The sequence below is a fragment of the Danio aesculapii genome, chromosome 6 (assembly GCF_903798145.1).
Source record: "Danio aesculapii chromosome 6, fDanAes4.1, whole genome shotgun sequence".
NCBI classification, from domain to species: domain Eukaryota; kingdom Metazoa; phylum Chordata; class Actinopteri; order Cypriniformes; family Danionidae; genus Danio; species Danio aesculapii.
In genome coordinates, this window is record NC_079440.1 from 30631353 (window position 1) to 30650655 (window position 19303).

At 36.6% G+C, this 19303-nt stretch overlaps 1 protein-coding gene across 2 annotated transcripts in view; it reads right to left on the reverse strand.

The window, feature by feature from the left end:
- The window catches only part of sned1 (sushi, nidogen and EGF-like domains 1), a 61069-nt gene that overhangs the window by 10760 nt on the left and 31006 nt on the right, over positions 1 to 19303 (reverse strand). For both annotated transcript variants that reach the window (XM_056459948.1, XM_056459949.1), the window contains exons 21-23: positions 17902 to 18177; positions 13438 to 13621; positions 29 to 141 (exon numbers count right to left, since the gene is read on the reverse strand). In XM_056459948.1, the coding sequence (XP_056315923.1) occupies positions 29 to 141; positions 13438 to 13621; positions 17902 to 18177 (573 nt within the window). The remainder of the gene's footprint in view (positions 1 to 28; positions 142 to 13437; positions 13622 to 17901; positions 18178 to 19303) is intronic.

The following is a 19303-nucleotide window of genomic DNA, read 5'->3' on the forward strand; positions in this document are numbered from 1 at the left end:
TATAACACAAAGCTGGAAAGATACTCACTGGTCCAAAAGTGTAGGGGCCCAGCTGATTTGCTGGTTGACGGCAGGTCTTCAGGGCGCAAACCACTCTGAGTGACTACGTCTACTGTGTACATCTGACCTGGGAGTAATGTGCTGTGGGTTACACACAACTAATCAGTAAAATATGTGTTTTTCAATGTCATATTTAAACCTTTTTGATCTTAGAACGTTGTAGCAAATTTAGAGATGCACTGAAATTGTTTTTCATTTAGACTAAAACACAGCCCACACCAGCACTGTGAACCTCACGCATTCTGAAAAGTGAAGCCAAGTATTTTGATTGCCCTATGGTTGCTGGCATCAGTATAGATCATAAACTGTAGTTTCTCTGTGTAAATGTACATGAACATTAAAATTACACTTCAAAAAAATTATTATTTTGTTTTTACACTTTATTTTCATTTCTCTTTTTTAAGAAAGAGAAAGGAAAAGAAAAGAATACAAATACGAATAATAAATATTAAATTAAAAATACAATAACACATTGGAACTTTAATGAACAGTTGATTGGTCACATATTTTCCTACAGGTCACATTAACAAATACATATAAAGATCTGTTTACACTGGGTAAAGGCATAAGTACAATCTATTCCTCCCAATATTGCAAGTTTTTGTCCATTTTTAGTTTTAAAGAAAAAGTCATCCTCTCCATATTCTGAACAGTAGATACGATATCCAACCATTCAGATTTTATAGGAGACTTCAAAAAATTCTTGAAGATAGTCCTAATCAGGGGCATTGCTTGGCCCCACTTACTTGTACTGTACCCAGTACAAATGTCCAGTGCCCCAGTAAATGTGTTTATTTGCAGTTTTTCTTTATAAGTAAGTGTATTAATTAAGAGTTGTCATCCCTGAATAAAGAGGTTATTTCCCTGTGCTGGAACAAATTGCGCAATGGAGTTAGTTTCCATAGAAATGTATTGAGATTAATTAAAAACTTGATATCTTCTCTTTGGCAGATTGGCATGAGAAAGAGGGAAACACACTTCAGACAAGTACATCGTAATAAATTAGCTAGTCTTGTGAAAGCAAACGATTAATAAACCGTTCAAATACATCTTATTTTTCAAGAGGGAAGTAACTGTGTATGCTTTATTACTGTTTTGAGTGAGGATTAGCATTGTTTATTAAGTAAGCATTGTAAATTGCATTGTAAAATACTAAGTGTCAAAATACATGTGTTACACACACAACAAATTAGAAAAAAAATTAATAAAAAAAAAAAAACGACAACAGCAATAGCCTATAATTACAAATATAACAATATGATGAAACCTTTCAGATTTATTCAGTGATGTTTAAACTAAACTAGATTTTTTTTTTTTAGATAATTTTGCTAATTTAATGCCTGGAAAATAAAGAGAAATAAGGGACATTCTACTAGAAATGTACATTTTCACTTATAAAAAACAAGATAGGCCCTGAGCTTGTCATCTTCAAAAAAATCATACAAAAACAAGAGAGAAAAAAATGTAAAAATGAGGAAAAAAAGGCAGTGAATTTGAGAATATTTGGTTGTGAATAAATTATTTTCCATACAAATCAAAAAAAGTTAATAATGTAGTTCTCTGGTATATCGGTTTTACCTTTATAGTAACAAATAATATCTTGTGGTTGAAAGGGGCTGGAGGAAGCAATTTTATTACCTATATGAAGACATAAGCTATTTGTGTTTTTACTTTGTGGTTTCGTCTTCAGTTTTACAAATGAGCATGAACTATCAACCTCACTGGATATATTTTATTATATAATTTATTATTATCTTTTGTTTTATTGTGAATGCAGTACATATGAGATAATAGCCATTTTTTCAGTATATTAGATCAATGAAGGATGCTCAGTAAAATTTGCCCTTAGGAACATTATACTTTTTATTTTAGAAATTTGTTGAATATATTTATTATAAAAAACATTTTTATTAAATACATTAATTCCATTTAAGTTCAGCTCTGGATCTTTAACAACATTTTCATTAAAAATTAAATGAGATTTTATAAATTGAATTAGGCCTAAAGGAATTGCTACGCATTCTTGATTACTGTCAACTTCTCCTCCATTAAATGATGTCACTTCCGAGTCATAGCCTAAAGGTGGGTTGCACGCATTTGATGTTAAAATTAATGCAAATGTGACAGGACTGATAGAACATGGGGTCAATTGTAAATGTATGTGTATTATATATCTGTAGCATTTATTTATTTATAATTTCATATTTTTAATCAATTGATGTGAATGATAACAACTTAAACTTGCTATTTCTAAATTATTTTCCCCCAAAATAACAGTTTTTAGCAGAACAAAACTATTAAAGCTGTAATATGTTCAATTGGGCTAAGGACAAGGACAATGAGGACAAAGTTTGCTCATTGTAAACTGTTTTTAATAAAGAACAAAAATCTGAGAACCAAATAATGACATAAATGCATGCAACATGATCCTTTATAATAACCCTACATAATCCTTTACAGAATTATTGTTATAGTGCTTGGCGGAAATCGCGCACTGGACCTTTGAGATGATTGAAAATGGCGCCGGCGGTGGTGTTGCTGTGGTTACCAGAGTCCGGCATTCTAAAAAAAGAATGTTCGAAAACGTCCGATGACGAAGAGAAACTGCATTAAGTGTCTGGCCATCGCTGACATTAGCGGTATGTAAAGATTTCTCTAAAAGTATAATTTTAGGTTATTATATGTGGTTGTTTTGGCGTGCTTTTGCTGAAGGAGATATTAGTATTTCTCTCGGTCATGTAGTTTCAGATTATTATATTCGTTTTTCCACGTATTTTCTTGGTTAGACTGTAGTTTGTAATGTTGTTGGAATTGACTGAATGTTGGTTGGATTTGGAGATTGCTATATTGCTTGTCAATTTTAGGATTTTGAATATATATTTTTATTCTAGTCGGTGTATTGTTTTGTTATCTTCTTTAGTAGCTTGTTTATAATTGTAGAATGCCATTTGTTATGTTGTCTGGTTGGTAGACAATAGATACAAAAGTCTTTTGTATGCTTCAATTGAATATTGCTATCTTGTTTAACACTTGAAGATTGTTATTTGCTATAATATAAGATAAACTGGTCTGTTATGATGTATTTGTGTATGCTGTTAACTTTAATACATATTGCATATTCCTGTAAGTCTATTGGAGAATAGATTGTCTTGCTGTTGTGTTATTTATTTGTAATTTATGCTGTCGGCCTGTTCAACATTTGTAGCTTTTTATTGTTATTTGTTCTATTTACAGGTTTACTGTTTATTGTAACAAATTTATCTATTCTAAGTTTATAGATTTTCATCTTGTAGAGTATTTATTTATACCTGCGAAATATTATTTGTTAGTGTTAGAACAGAACCAGACTGGAGACAATGGTAGATGAAAATGACAAAGAATGGTATTAAGATCAATAAATGACTTGATATCTTTTTAATGTGTTTTGCAGATTGTAATGGACCACATGGAGAAAAAAGGGAATGTAAGAAATGATTGGAAATTGATGGTCAGGAATTTATTTTAAAAAATCCTTCCTAGGTGAAGCAGGTGGTGGTTGGTATAGATGGTTAAATAGGCCTTGTCTGTGTCAGGTTTTTCTTTTTTCAGATAATGGAGAGAGAGCAGACAGAAGAGGGAGACTCACAAGAACATCAATGGACATTTATCTGAAACAGAGCAGGTAGGGCTCTGTTGGTGCTGTCTTTGTCTTTTGCAGGCTGGAGTAGAGCAGAAGAAGGAGACTCACAAGGAAACAGTGGAGATATACTTGAAGACCTGGAGCTCAGCAAACAGGTAGAACTGATTGAACAGACTAAACAATGGGGTTAGTTTCCAAAGAAATGTAATGAGATTAATTAAACACCTTTCTTTCTCTTTGGCAGATTGACACGGAGCATGTGGAGAAACAGGGAAAGATAGATAGATAGATAGATAGATAGATAGATAGATAGATAGATAGATAGATAGATAGATAGATAGATAGATAGATAGATAGATAGATAGATAGTGTTGGAAAAGCAGGTAGAGTTCTATTGATGTTGTCTTCGTCATTTACAGAGTGAAGTGGAGAAACTAGGTAATCACACATCTCTGGATTTATAAGAAACGGATGGTCAGGTATCAGCTAGGACAGATGTCCTTCCAAGAGGAAGGGGGTGGAGGTGGGCTTAGATAGTTAAATAGTTTTGTTTGTGGTGTTTTTTTTCAGGTAATGGACACACAACATGCAAAAGAAGGAAACTCACAAGAGCATCAGTGGAGTTTTACCTGAAGAACACTGGAGAACATTTTGTTTATTGCTGAAGTTCAGCCTGCAAGTAGAGCTTAGCTAGTCTTGTTTTTTTTTCTTGTGCAGACTAGGCTGGGGCATGTGGAGATTCACACCTCAGCAATGGCTGGAAACTGATGGTCAGATTAGGTATTTTCCTGGATGGATGGATAAATAGATGTCCTTCCAAAAGGAAGGGGGTGGTGGTGGGCTTAGTTAGTTACATAGATGTCTTCTCTGTGGCAGGTGTTTCTTTTCCAAGTAATAGACACACAACAGGCAGAAGAAGGAAACTCATCAGAGCATTGGTGGGTATTTGTCTGAAGAACACTGGAGAACAGCTTGTGCATTGCTGGAGCTCAGCAAGCATGTAGAGCTCTGTTAGTCCCGTCTTTGTCTTTTACAGACTAGAGTGCAGCATGTGTAGAAAAATAGGAATCACACACTTCAGCAATGACTGGAAATGGATGATCAGGAATATCCTTCAAAGGCAGAAGGATGGGTGCATAGATGGATGTCCTTCCAAGAAGAAGGGGGTGGAGGTGGGTATAGATTGCTAAATAGATGTCGTCTCTGTGGCAGTTATTTAAATTGTAGGTAATGGAACCACAACAGGCAGAGAAGAAGGAGACTCACAAGAGCATTGGTGGAGATTTGTCTGAAAAACACTTTGTTTATTGCTGGAGTTTAGCCAGCATGTAGACGTTTGTTAGTCTTATTTTTGTCTTTTGCAGATTAGGTTGGGGCATGTGGAGAAATGGGAATCACACGTCAGCAATGGCTGGAAACTGATGGTCTGGTTAGGTATTTTCTGGATTGATAGATGGATGAATAAATAGATGCCCTTCCAAGAGTAAGGGGGTGGATGTGGGCTTAGATTGTTAGCTAGATGTCTTGTCTGTGGCAGGTGTTTCTTTTTCAGGTAATGACACACAACATGCAAAATAAGGAAACTCACAAGGGCATCGGTGGAGATCTATTCTGAAGAACACTGGAGAATATCCCAGTTATAAACATAACCCACGTTCCCCGAAGGTAGGAAAGGAGACATGTGTCCACCGACACTTTGAGAGTTTGCTAGATGACCAATCACTCAGAAGAGTTAGAAAACAGACCAGTGAATGCCTATGAGTTGACAGAGCTCAGCTTCGCAGTTGCTGGTGATTAGTCATTAGTAGAGTATATAACTAGCGCACATAGAGCGAGTCGCTAGACTTTTGCCACTGAAGAGCCAAACGCTCAACTATCACCTGGAGACCCAGCTGCTGTGGCAACGAAAACACACACATTTATTCCCCCTTCAGTGGTTACTATGACGTGTGTCTATCGACAATTTGGGAGTGTGTATTGAAAACGCCACAGCAGCTGAGCCTGTCACAACCCTGATGTAAATTTTCCCAAGCATAGCATAAGTGTACAGGCATCACCAAGGGTGTAACCTTCCAACGTCCTTTAGGCCCTTTAATTACCAGAATATGGGAATCATTTTGAAATTTAGAAATTGGGGTCGTAAATATGCTTCTTACCTAGCTAGCTGTAGTCTAGGGATTTCAAAGATACAACAGTATGTTGGTAAAGTGTGCCAGTCCCAAAGGGAAGGGTGCTGCGGAGGCCTCCTGTTACCCAAGGTGAGACTAAGTGACAATATGAACATATGGGCTAGCCCTATCCAGAGGGAGCACTACACATGATAAGCTGGTTAGCGGGTAGGGAAGACATGGGTCCATCTGAGAAGGGGCAACACTCTGGCTGAATGACATGTATGGGACCGCCAATGAAGATCACGCATATATAGCACCGATCCTCAGCACGTGGGTAGACCAAGGGGGCACACCAGACATCATACTGATTAGATTTAGATTAGATTTAGAATATCTTTATTGTCCCCGAAGGGCAATTAGGTTTACAGCAATAGCTGACAATTGACAGCAAGAAGTCACACTCGACAACATAAAATAACAGTAAACATTACAGTAATCATTTAAAGCTTGTTCAGTAACCCAACTGCAGTTGGAACAAATGAATGCAAGTATCTCTTTGACCTTGCTCCTTGAGAATAAGTGTACCTTCTGCCTGAGGGCAAGAGGCAAAACTTTAAATAAAGTGGGTGGTTCTCATCTGCTAAAATGGACCTAGCCTTCTTCTTTATGACTGTTTCCTCATACACTTGTCCAATACTGTTAAGATTTATGCCCAAGATCTTTTAGGATTGATAAACAATTTTCGAAAGTCTGTTTTCACTTGTCACCCTCAAATTACCATACCAGCATACTACTGCAAACGTTAAAAGAGACTTGATAAAAGAAGAATAAAATGTCCTAAGAAGAGGCCTATCCACATTAAATCCCTTCAACTTCCTCAAGTAGAACAGTCTTTGAGTACTGGGCCAGGCACCCTGCCGAGTTGGGTGCTGGGGGCCTCGGCGGAACTATCTAGGAGGAACTCCAGATGGGGAACTCACTAAGCAGAGCACAATAAGCGCACAGAGCTTCATGTTAGTAAGCATGGTGCAGAAAGCATATTTGACACCCAGCTCAGCCTCCTCCCAAATGGCTGGGGCTACACAGCAGTTGAAAGGAAACGGGCTCCACTAGAATATTATAAAATATCATGAATGTGTTAGGTGTTGCCCAGCCCGCAGCTCTACAGATATCTGTAAGATAGGCACTGTGCGCTAACGCCCAAGAAGAGGCAACACTTTATGTTGAGTGCACTCGCACTCCCCGGGGACATGGCTCATCCTGGCACTGACCACACTGGTGCTGGAACTGTATGATTAGGTTATGCTTACCGAGCATGCTGCCATCATCATGGTGAGCAGAGATGGCTGCAATGTACACCTGTGTGGAGGGTGACAGCCTACGCTCCAGCTTATCCTGAAGGAAGGATAACACAACACTAATCTGGCAAATCTGGGGATCTTCTCGGCCAGAAGTACACCTCTCAGTGAATGGACTTCAGGGCATAGGCATGCCTTGTAGAGGGTGCTCTTAACCACCAACTGCGGTAGGTCATCTAAGTCCTCCGAGCTCCATCTATAGACCACACGTTGAGGTTCCAAAGATCCAGGTGCAGGTGCCAGAGGATGCCTCGTCCCTGAGAGAGAAGGTCCTTCCTCAAAGGAATACGACAGGGAGGGGCCATCACGAGGAGTGTGAGTTTGGAAACCCAGGTCCGGTTAAGCCAGAGAGGTGCAACTAACAAGACCAACTCTATGACCTCCCTGACCTTACACAGAGCCTGTACGAGTAGGCTCACTGGGGAAACGCATGTTTGCACATGCCCGGGGGCCAGCTGTGAGCCACCGCATCTGTGCTAAGGGGGGCCTCATTCAGGGAATAAAACAACTGGCAATTGACATTTTCAGGAGAGTGGCACGCAGCAAATTCAACGATGTATGAATCCAGAGGACCAGATGGCGAGCAAGCAGAGACATGCAGCGGGAGCATATACCACTCATATGGTTGATATACGCCACCGTCGTTGTGCTTTCTGTCTTGACCAGCACATGTTTCTGCTCCAGTACAAAATCAGCGGAGAGTGAGAAACTGCCAACAACTCCAGACAATTGATATGCCAATGGAGTCGGGGTCTGGTCCATGAACCCGCAGTTGCATGCTTGTTGCAGGCACCCCCAGCCCGTGCTGGAAGCATCCATCACAACGACAACATGCCTGGACACTTGTTCTAAGGGCATCCTGGCCCCAACTGGTCAAGGTGCCAGAGCACCAAATCCCTGTGCATAATCAATTAATTTATTAATTTGTTTATTTCACAACAAGGGACTGTGTACATTAGTCAACATTCCTCAAAGTTTTAATGTACCTAAATTAGCCAAAATACTAGTTTTCATTGGTGGTACCTTTGCCAGATGTTAAAGGCCATACCAATAAAAATACAAATTCAAACTAAAAACAATACTCAAATGAACAACAACAATAAAAAACAACCACCACAACAACAAAAGCGTAGTGTTCACAAAGCTGATTAATAAGAAACCATTTCTTAAAATTATGCTTAAATGACTTACAGTAAAAGATACACATTCTCTGACAGATTGTGGTATCAAATTCCATTGTGATGGGATGCTTTAAAAGAAAAAACAAGCTTGACTAAAAGAAGTTGTGGAAGAATACAATCAGCTCTAGCTGCACTCCTAGTTAGTCTTTTTTTCTACAAATTTTAATTAAAAAAAGTCAGATAGAGGGGATGAGCTGAACCATACATGTGGCGTACACTGTACATACTGTAAGCTACATTTCAGAATTCTAAATATGGGCTTCTATCAGGGTACACACACCGGTGCTGCAAGTCGGTGGCTGTCCGCGGCGCCCAGCCACAACTCAGGACACTGTTCATTTCTCTGCCGCACCACAGAGCGGCATCTGATTAGTTTCATGTTAAATATGCGAATGTGCACGTCTGGTGTGTGATACTTTTAACTCATGTGCGCGCCGTATCACGGCGCCAAGCGGTGCTTCCAGTATGCGATCTGCTTTAGACATATGATTATCAATCTTTACAACTTGTGAACGGGTAGAAACAATAAGATTCAATTAGATTTAAAAACTTTGTGAAAAAAAAATTATTTAATAATTTACGCAAAAGATTTATAGTGTCAAATGCTTTCTGTAGGTCAAGAAACACTGCCCCTACCACTCCATCTACGCATCCAAAATAACATGTTCCACCTGGGGAATCGCATCGTACCCCCTGGCAACTGTGCCATCAAGGGTGGTGAGGGTGGGACTGCATGAGGACCGGGCAGAAAAAGGTGAGCTCACTGTGCATCTCTTGGAAGAGCAGGATGGGGGCTTGGAGGATTAGACTCTCTTCGTGGGAGCAGGTTCAGACTGTCATCAGAACATGTCAGCTCATGCTTTAATGCAGCGTAGGACATCTGGTCCTCGCTGTCATCAAGTGAGAGTGCGGCCATCCCGTGGGATGCACCGCCACACTCACTTGTAGCTTGGATGGAGCACACTGTGGAGGAATGAGGGGTCCGCTGGCCTGAATGTGACAGATGAGTGAGGGCATGAACTGTCTGCGAGCACCACCTCAACATGCTAAACCCCAGAGATGTGACATAATACTCGTGCCTGTTATCTGGGGAGAGGAAACTACTGCACCCAGTAACACACGGTCAGAATGAAATTTTTATAAAGATTCGTTGCTCAACCCTGCTGCTCTCTTGGGGGAATCTGTTCTTTTATTTGAAACAGTTTTTTTAGCCACCAGTGAAATGCCCAGTAGACCCAGTTCAGCAGTTGCTGCATGTGTCATCACACGGACTGGATGATGTACTGCTTTCTTTATGGAAGACAGCTTAGCAGAAGGTTCTCTTCAGTCTCTCGTGAGACTCTGAAGTAAAAAGTCTAATGGCTTGCTCCACATGTGCTGGTTATATACTCTACTAATTATTAATCACCTGCTGAGCTGAGCTCTGCCAACTCATAGGCTTTCATTGGCCCGTTTTCTTACTCTTCAGAGTGATTGGTAATCTAGCGAGCTCCCAAAGTGTCAGTAGACACACGACACAGTTCGTATACTGAAGGGGAACAGCTTGTGCTGTTGCTGGATGTCAGCAAGCATGTAGAGCTCTGTTAGTCCTGTCTTTGTCTTTTACAAACTGTAGTGCAGCATGTGAAGAAAAATAGGAATCACACACCTCAGCAATAACTGGAAATTGATGATCAGGAATATCCTTCAAAGGCAGATGGATGGGTGCATGGACAGATGTCCTTCCAAGAGGAAGGGGGTGGTGGTGGGCATAGATTGTCAGATAGATAGATGTCTTCTTTTTGGCAGTTTTTTTAAATTGTAGGAAATATAACCACAACAAGCAGACTCACAAGAGCCTTGTTGAAAGTTTATCTGAAAATTACTGAGAACTGCTTGTGCATTGCTGGAGCTTAGCCAGCAGGTAGGGTTCTGTTGGTGCTGTCTTTGTTTTTTGCAGATTGGAGTGGAGCAGAAGAAGGAGACCTACCAGGGGCATCACTAGACCCCATTTACTGGGGCACGTGCTTCAGTAAAATGACCAGTGCCCAGTAAGTGTGTAGTTACAGTTTACTTTATATGTAAGTATGTCAATTAAGAGTGGTAATCCCAGAATAAAGATGTTATTCTCTATGTACAACCGAATCAATGCTTGCGAAAGGAATGTAGTTTAATTGAAAACAAATTGAGGCATATGCACAGAAAACCATTCCCATGTGCCTCACACGTTGCTCCTGCTCCCGGTGTGAATCCCAGTTGTTTAACACGCATGCTAAAAAAATTATTCACCGCTCATATATTGTGAAACTGGCATAACAGCCTTTGAGTCAGAAGTGTCGGCACGCAGTAAGTTTTGGAAGTCTGCAAAACTAATGTTTAAGTAATATGACGATCATATTTTGACTAAACATGGCTCCTGTAAGATGATTTTTTGTATGAAGCACAAAGGAGAAATGATGAATCAGGGAGGAGGTTAGACTTAATAACATTAATTCTTTGCCATCAGAGACAGGTCTCAGACAAAAGATAATTCTATACATTTTGTGTTCTCTAGAATTTTCATATGAAATTAAAATTCATGCAAAAGATTTCTTAGAAGATATTGTTTCACTCCAGGTGTGTCTTTACATTGGATTGATTTCTGTTATTTATTTAGAATAATAATTGTATAATAATATTGCTTTTATAATAATAAAACTTTTATAATAATAATAATACTTTGATTCATTCATTCATTCATTCATTCATTCATTTTCTTTCAACTTAGTCCCACCAACTTATCCAGCATTTGTTTTACGCAGCAGATGCCCTTCCAGCCGCAATACAGCACTGGGAAACACCCATACTCACTCACATTCACACAAACGCACTATGATAAATTTAGTTTATCCAATTCACCTACAGTGCATGTCTTTGGACTGTGGGGAAAACCGGAGCACCGGGAGGAAACCCATGCGAACATGGGGAAAACATGCAAACTCCACACAGAAACATCAACTGATCCAGCCGCAAGCCAGCAAGTTTCTTACTGTGAGGTGACACTGAGCCACCGTGCTGCCTACTTTTATTTATTTATAATATTATAATTATAATTTTTAATATTCCATATAGGTATTTATATAAGGACAAACAAAGGGGGGTGGGGGAAAGTGTGTGCGGTTGAGGGAGCCGGTGCCCTAGTAGAGCTTTATGTCTAGCAACACCCTTGGTTTCCATCATTTTAGGTAGTTATCATTCCACTGATGTATGCTCAGCTGTTTATTTTTTTCTAATCTGGTATCATGTCACAGAATGACCATTTTAAGGCAGCAATTTTAAAGGTAATCTTAGATATGAAAAGTTTTACCATGGTAAGGTGGGATTTTTTATGGAAATCAATAAAACATTTGATATTGCAATATGAACATGTCAATATTCCATTTCAATATCCTTCATGGAAATCATTAATAACATCATACCATTGTCAAGTTAATTTACAGTTATTATCTCTCAAGTACAGCACTTTTATCAGCAGTTTTGCTTGTTGATAGGGGCTAAACTGTCTCAATCAATTGTCTTGCATTTCCTATCAAAACTTACTTTAAAAATTCCTTGCAGGGTAAAGTCACTGTGATGCCATGATTGCGATTTGTAAATTTACGATTGGGATTAATAACGATTGGGTGTAATATGGACAGGACTTTGATACTGGCTCCAGCTTATGATCACTACCGCAGACTTGTTTCAGTTAATCTATTAGCAAGATAAATATTAGACTAATTTGTTAATACATAGCTGTATAATATCACAGTGTATACTTCAATCAGTCCAATACAAAATTAGGTCAATGTTATTTTTTCCTTCAATGAAACATGAACTATACAAACCATTAACAAAAAGGTATATTACGTTTATTTACAAAACCGATAAATATAAAATAATAGCCATGAAAAAACATTACATATAAAATAAAAATTAGGCTTAATGATATTTTTAAAAAAATGGCCATCGTTAATGACGTGTTCTCGCCCCGGAAATTGGCGGTTTCACACAAACGGTGAAACGTACAACCTGCTGCTTGCACCTCAGCTAAAAACGATGGACCTTAGCTAAACAATTATAGATGAAAAGAGAAAACACTCTAAAAGTTGAATTCAAGAGGCTGTAAGTGGAATGCAGGGGATATCTTTCCAGTTCAGAGGTAAGAAATTAGCAAGCTTATTTAATTTTGTCAAGATAAGTTCAATTAAAAAGTGTGTCATATGCTATTTACATTCATGTGATAACGTTACACACAAGCCAAGCCAGCATGACTTTCTCTTATTGGTGATGTTTTGTAAAAAAATTAACGGAAAGCTAATTAGTTTTGGCCGATGTTTATTATTAAACTAATTATTTAGGTTAAAATAACCTATACTACGTTTGCTTGGAAAGTGAAAAAGCAGTCAAGTACTGTATGAGCTGTCATTGTCGCCATCTAGTGATTGATATTGTGCATTGCAGACATACGTTTTAATTGCAAAATAGAAGAATGCTATTCCTTAAACTAAGGAAATACTATTTCTTGTTTCATGGTGTGTTGGTGAACTCATTCTGCTTTGGTCATACTTGCACAGTTATACTTTTTAGACCAGAGATTAATTGAAGAGGTCAGATGCAAAAAAGTGCCGTCTGAAATTTCAGTCGAAAATTTACATTTTTTCTCAGCCTCCATTGTTTATGTTGAGTAATTTTACTTTAAAGCCCATGAAAAGAACTTTTTTTTTTTGCCATAAAAGTGAAATTACTGAACCTACACATAGAAGCCTGATACAAATTCTCATTTTAAGAAGGAAATTTTAGATTGCATTTAGAGGTTTTTGCTCTTCAATTATTAATTAATTATAGTGCATTATATGCATGATCTCATAAACATAACATTTCCAGCCACACCTGAAGGCTTCAACATACTAAAAAGGCCAATATATGAATACTCAGATAATTCACACACTTGAAGGCAAAGTTCACCCATAAATAAAAATTCTGTTCTTAGATTTGGGAGAACTATCCTTTGAAATAATGTCAAGCTTTAGTCGTATCATTGCATTTGCATTTTGCTTATTCTTTAAGTTGCAGCTTTGTTTCATCTATTTGTGTTTTGTGCTGCTGACCTGAAGGTGTAATCTGTGACGCTGCTGTTGAGTACAGCCGTGCGAGATCCACTACCGTCAGCTGGCACCAGAGACACTCGAACCTGACTGATCGCAGCATGACGTCCAACATGCACCAACCACCGCAGCCAAACCTGAGAGGACGACACGTTCACTATCTCCAGCTGATCCACCTTACGTGGCCCTGAGAAGGTAGGTGAACAGGAGAGGAACAACCTGTTAGCCAATTCTCTACATCAAAATAATAAAATAATTTAAAACATCAATTTAAAATAAAAAAGAAATAGGGCTGCTCAATTGATTGAAATAAAACTGTCATTGTACTGTAACAGGAATGTGCTGATAGGCCTGAATATTATAGGGGGGAAAATGACATTGATATTATTGTTTTTCCTTCAGTGTATATATATATGATATGAATACAACTTCAGCAAATAATTTGAATAGCTTTATTAGGAAATAATTCATTATAACGATTAGGGTGATTTTGTATAGGGGTACAGCCAAAATATAAATAAATATAAATCACAAGCAGAAATGGAATAAAGAAAATGGAAGAAACAGTGTTTTAGGTTTTCCAAGGAGTCTAACTGTATTCAAGTACAGAAATTGTATTATAAAATGCAAAAAAAAAAAAAAACACTGCAAATTCTTCACTAAATAATTTAGGAAATATAGTTAATCTTTATTAAAGCTACAAATTAGGGATGTCCAGATCCGATGAGATGATCGAAAATTGGGCCTGATCACGCGGTTTCAGACTCGATAGGAATTGGATGTTACCTCCCGATCAAGACTCAGGGAAGAAAAAAAAAAATAAAATAATAATTATATATATATATATATATATATATATATATATATATATATATATATATATATATATATATATATATATATATATATATATATATATATATATATATATATATGTATATGTATGTATGTGTGTGTATATATATATATATATATATATATATATATATACCTCTTTCTTGATTTCACACAGAAAAGAGCAATGCGTGCGGCATGACAACACTTTGTTACAGAGATGCTATTGGTTAAATGCCGACAAAGTAGAACATGGAAGCAGCTTGAAGCAGAAATCGTGAGATGTCTGCGGTCTGGAAGTATTGTAAAGTTGATGACGACAACATTGCCATAGCAAACTGTGAGATATGTTAACTTGGGATTGCCTGCCGGGTATTTTAAGTTGAGGTGTTTTTTGTTTTTATATTAGATTTTTTTTATATTTACTATTGCACTAAAATCCAAAAGTGAAGAATTGATGTTATTTATTACTTGATTGTTCAAGCTACCCTTACAGAAGTGCTCTGTTTGAGAGTTGTTAAATGTTAAAATAAGGTAAATTAAATAAAAAATAAGGTACATCCTGGATCTGTTTCTTCACTCTTTTTTATTCTTTTTTTTATGTATTATAGAAGTATTGGATCGGGTTTCGGTATCGGTAGATACTCAAAATCAAATGACTCAGATTCAGACTCGAGGGCAAAAAAACCTGATCGGGACATCCCTACTACAAATGTTATACTTTCTTGTGCCTGAATGCTTTAAACTTGCTCGAATTACTAGTCACATGCCTTAAAAACACATGCAAATGATAAACTCACTCTATTATGGTTAAACTTTAGTGTCTCCACAAATGTTTTTAACTGTTGTGCCGGTTCAACTTAATCCGGACTCGACATTGCACATACAGAAATGTGAATATTGTGGATTCACACATTGCAGTGTTAATGCTAAAATGATATATTGTGCACACTAGTACTGGAAAATCAAACCTGAGACCACCTTGAGGAGGTGGTGTGAGTTTGTTTGTGAAAGGAACTGTGGGACTATTGTAAATGTGAAATAACCTTGAACTCCACACTTGTGCACACTTGCTCAGGAAGCACCATGTGTATGCATTTTATACTACATTCCAGACAACTTAGAATTTTTTCTGCATGTCCTGCTTTGGATATGAGCAAGAAAGATTGTACAGTACAGCGAGTATTGTGAGTTCAATCTAAGCAACATAATAGTAGCATAAAGCAGCTTTAATGCAACACAAATACAGTATGCAGATGCAAGAGTCATACAGTGTGCTGTGCATAATTTAACACAAAAAACCCCAAAAGCAAACAGTATATATTAATATGTCCTCAGCTGTTTTCTTTTATTATCTAGTTTCTGTAGATAATCTCGTTTCTAGTACCTGCTTGTAATGATGGAACAAATTGTAACAAAATAAGTCTGACACCAGACCAACAATAGGTTGTTTGGAATCACGTGGCTCTGGTGATGCTCGAAATTCAGATGGAGGGCAGGAAGTAAAAAACTGAATGGGAGACATGGAGGAAAATCCATATTTTTATGATTTATACCATATTTAAAAGAAGATATAAATAGAAAATAACCACATATGTTGGGCATGTTTCTAATATCCTTGTATGATGAAGAGGGCTGAGTTTTCCACTGAAGTAAAACATAGTTGCCTGTCATTGAGGCAGTAGATACTGTATAAGCTATTATACATATCTATCTATCTATCTATCTATCTATCTATCTATCTATCTATCTATCTATCTATCTATCTATCTATCTATCTATCTATCTATCTATCTATCTATCTATCTATCTATATATATATATATATATATATCTATCTTTCTATCTATCTATATATATATATATATATATATCTATATATATATATATATATATATATATATATATATATATATATATATATATATATACACATGAAAAAATACTAACGTTATAGTACTATTATGTTTGGAAGCATTCTATAGATAATTACTTGAATTAAACTTGTATTTATTATATTATTGCTGTGGTACTGCTGCACTGTAGTAATAACCAAATTATTTAATAGGCCTCAGTTTTTTATGCTGGAATTAAACACCACATTTTACATTAATGTTACAGAATCTATTAAAGTTTTTCGGTTTACTGTGCTACAGTACTCTGTAGCCTTCATTAACAAAGAGTTGTACACATTATACACTTTACTATGTGGTTCTAAAACTGTTAATTATAAATTACTATGCTTTTTGCCCCATGCGGATATCTTACAGACATCACGAAATAACAGATGAAACCATACAAAAGTGTGGACACATAGTCTACATTGTCATTTATATATTTTTGTAAGAGGGAAAAGTGCTCCACAAGAATTACCGTCTAGTTTTTTTGGTCGCTAGTGTTGTCGAATTTACCATCAACAAGCATTCACCGCTGCTGTGCATCTCGATGTTAACATTATGGTTGTTTATTCTGCTGAAACAGCAGTAAAAACTTGGATTATTGCAAAACAAGATGAAGATTTTATTGCAGCGATTACAAGGTAGGGTATGTTATTTATAATCTCCTGGATTTTGTATAAATGTGGTGGTGTTCTTATAAAACACATTAACATTTATACACAAAGCTAGGCCTGCATTTAATCTTTATTGGTTAAACTTTAAAGGTAAAAAGTTTGTACACATGGACGTATTGAAATTTTTTTTTATTAAATGCTGCCTTTTCTTCCGTTTTTCAGCCAGTTTCTTGAACTTTCTCCCCTTTATGATCAAAACTTTTTTGGAAGTTTATAAAAGCTGTTCGACATTTCTTTTTTTGGCTGATTTAAACATTTATGAACAACATAAAATAAAAATATGTTGTTGTTCTGAGAACAATTCCTATGTAGAAGAATTACTTCCTGCCCTCCATCTGAATTTGACCTGTCATCAATGATGTCATGTGAAAACAACCTATGTAGAGTGCCATAAAATATTCCTAGTGGGAAAGGAACATAGATATGTATAGTTTTCATATAAGATTAAATGTTGCATCAAAGTTCAGACCACAATCATTACTGAAGCAATGTAAAAGAAATTGCAGTGTATGACACCCAGTGGTTGGACTGGGTATTGCACTCCTAGTTCAAAACACATTTTTACTCAGCCCCTCCTCTGATAACTTTAGCAAGCACAGGTTGCCAGATTGACGACACCAACAGTAGCGTGCCTGACTATACTGAGCCAATATCGTGTTCTACTAAAAATAAAAGCAGCAACATGCAATAGAAGGAATAGTTTCCATGTTAAAAGGGGTTTTGTCCTAATCAACACCTGAAATGTTTATTTTAGAAACGGCTTCTATTACTCGCAGCTGAACAACAGTATAAACTATGACAATGATCTCCTCAGGTACACCTCCACAGTCCTGTAACTTGCGGAACTGTTAATTAAAAATAATAAAAATAATAATAATAAATTATTGTCAATTCTCAAATACTTATATTTTATTATCTGTGTACAATTGAAAAAAAAAAATTTTTAGGCTATGTTTATATCTTAGTTCACTATAAGAACTATAACTAAACATTAAAAGAAAATCAAATATTGAAAAAGGATGAGACACAAAATTTGCAAAAGAAAATTTGATAACACTTACTTGTGCGGATAAGAGCGAAAGCTGGCTGGCTTTTGTCATTGCTGTTGACGGAGTAGGTCGAGATGTTGTAAAGCTGTCCGGGGTTCAGACCCTGCAACACATAGGTGGAATGCTTTTTCTCCAGGAAGTCTGTCTTCCTTGGTACACGGCCAACAGGAGCAAAGGCCACAGCAAAGCCACTGATCAAATTCTGAGTGGCATCTGACTGATCCCAGCGTAGCTCCACTTCATTTTCTTCTACCCGCAACACATGTAGGCCAGATGGAGGCAACAGATCTGAGAACAGTGAAAGTATTTTAAATTATGTATACCATCTAAACTGCTGCATCTCAAAACAGTACTCTAATACTGCACTTTTGATATTTTGTCCCTCATTGGACAAACCCAATTCAAATCATGCAGTTTCTGCTAATGAATCAGATGTGTTGAATGAGGATGACATCCAAAATATGCAGTGATAGGGGCCTACAGAACAGGTTTGAAAAATGACTTATTAAAGATACAGTTGAAGTCAGAATTATTAGACCCTCTTTGATTTTTATTTATTTTTTTCATTTTTTTAAATAATTCCCAAATGATGTTTAACAGAGCAAGGAAATTTTCACAGTATGTCCTATAATATTTTTTCTTCTGGAGAAAGTCTTATTTGATTTATTTAGGCTAGAATTAAAGCAGTTTTATTTTTTTAAAAAGCCATTTTAAGGTCAAAATTATAAGCTATATATATTTCTGATAGTCTACAGAACAAACCATCGTTATACAATAAGTTGCCTAATTACCCTAACCTGCCTAGTTAACCTAGTTAACCTAATTAAGCCTTTAAATGTCACTTTAAGCTGTATAGAAGTGTTAAATATCTAATTAAATATTATATACTGTCATCATGGCAAAGATAAAAGAAATCAGCTATTAGAAATGAGTTTTTAAAACTATTATATTTAGAAATGTGTTGAAAAAATCTTCTCTCTGTTAAACAGAAATTGGGGAAAAAATAAACGGGGCTAATAATTCAGGGGGGCTAATAATTCTGACTTCAACTGTAATTAATGATTACATAATGATTACAATAAGCTAAAAGCAACTAAAATAATTAACTGTGAGCCTTAGACAACATTTACACAAGACCATTTTTATGCATTTTGGCAGTTCATTGTTTAGGGGCCATAAAATCCAAATCTTTCAAAACATTTGGTTTCAGAGAACATGTTTTTTTGTTTTGTATATTATTTATGAAAATGGTACATATCGTCATATAAACTATAAAATGTGAAAATTATTTTTGAACTGCATGTTTAGTCTATAGGTATGTGCAAGTTCTTGACAAAGTTGATTTGTGTTGCTTTAAAAAGTGACATTGACTACGTTTACATGGACACCCGTAATTAAATTATTTGGCTTAATC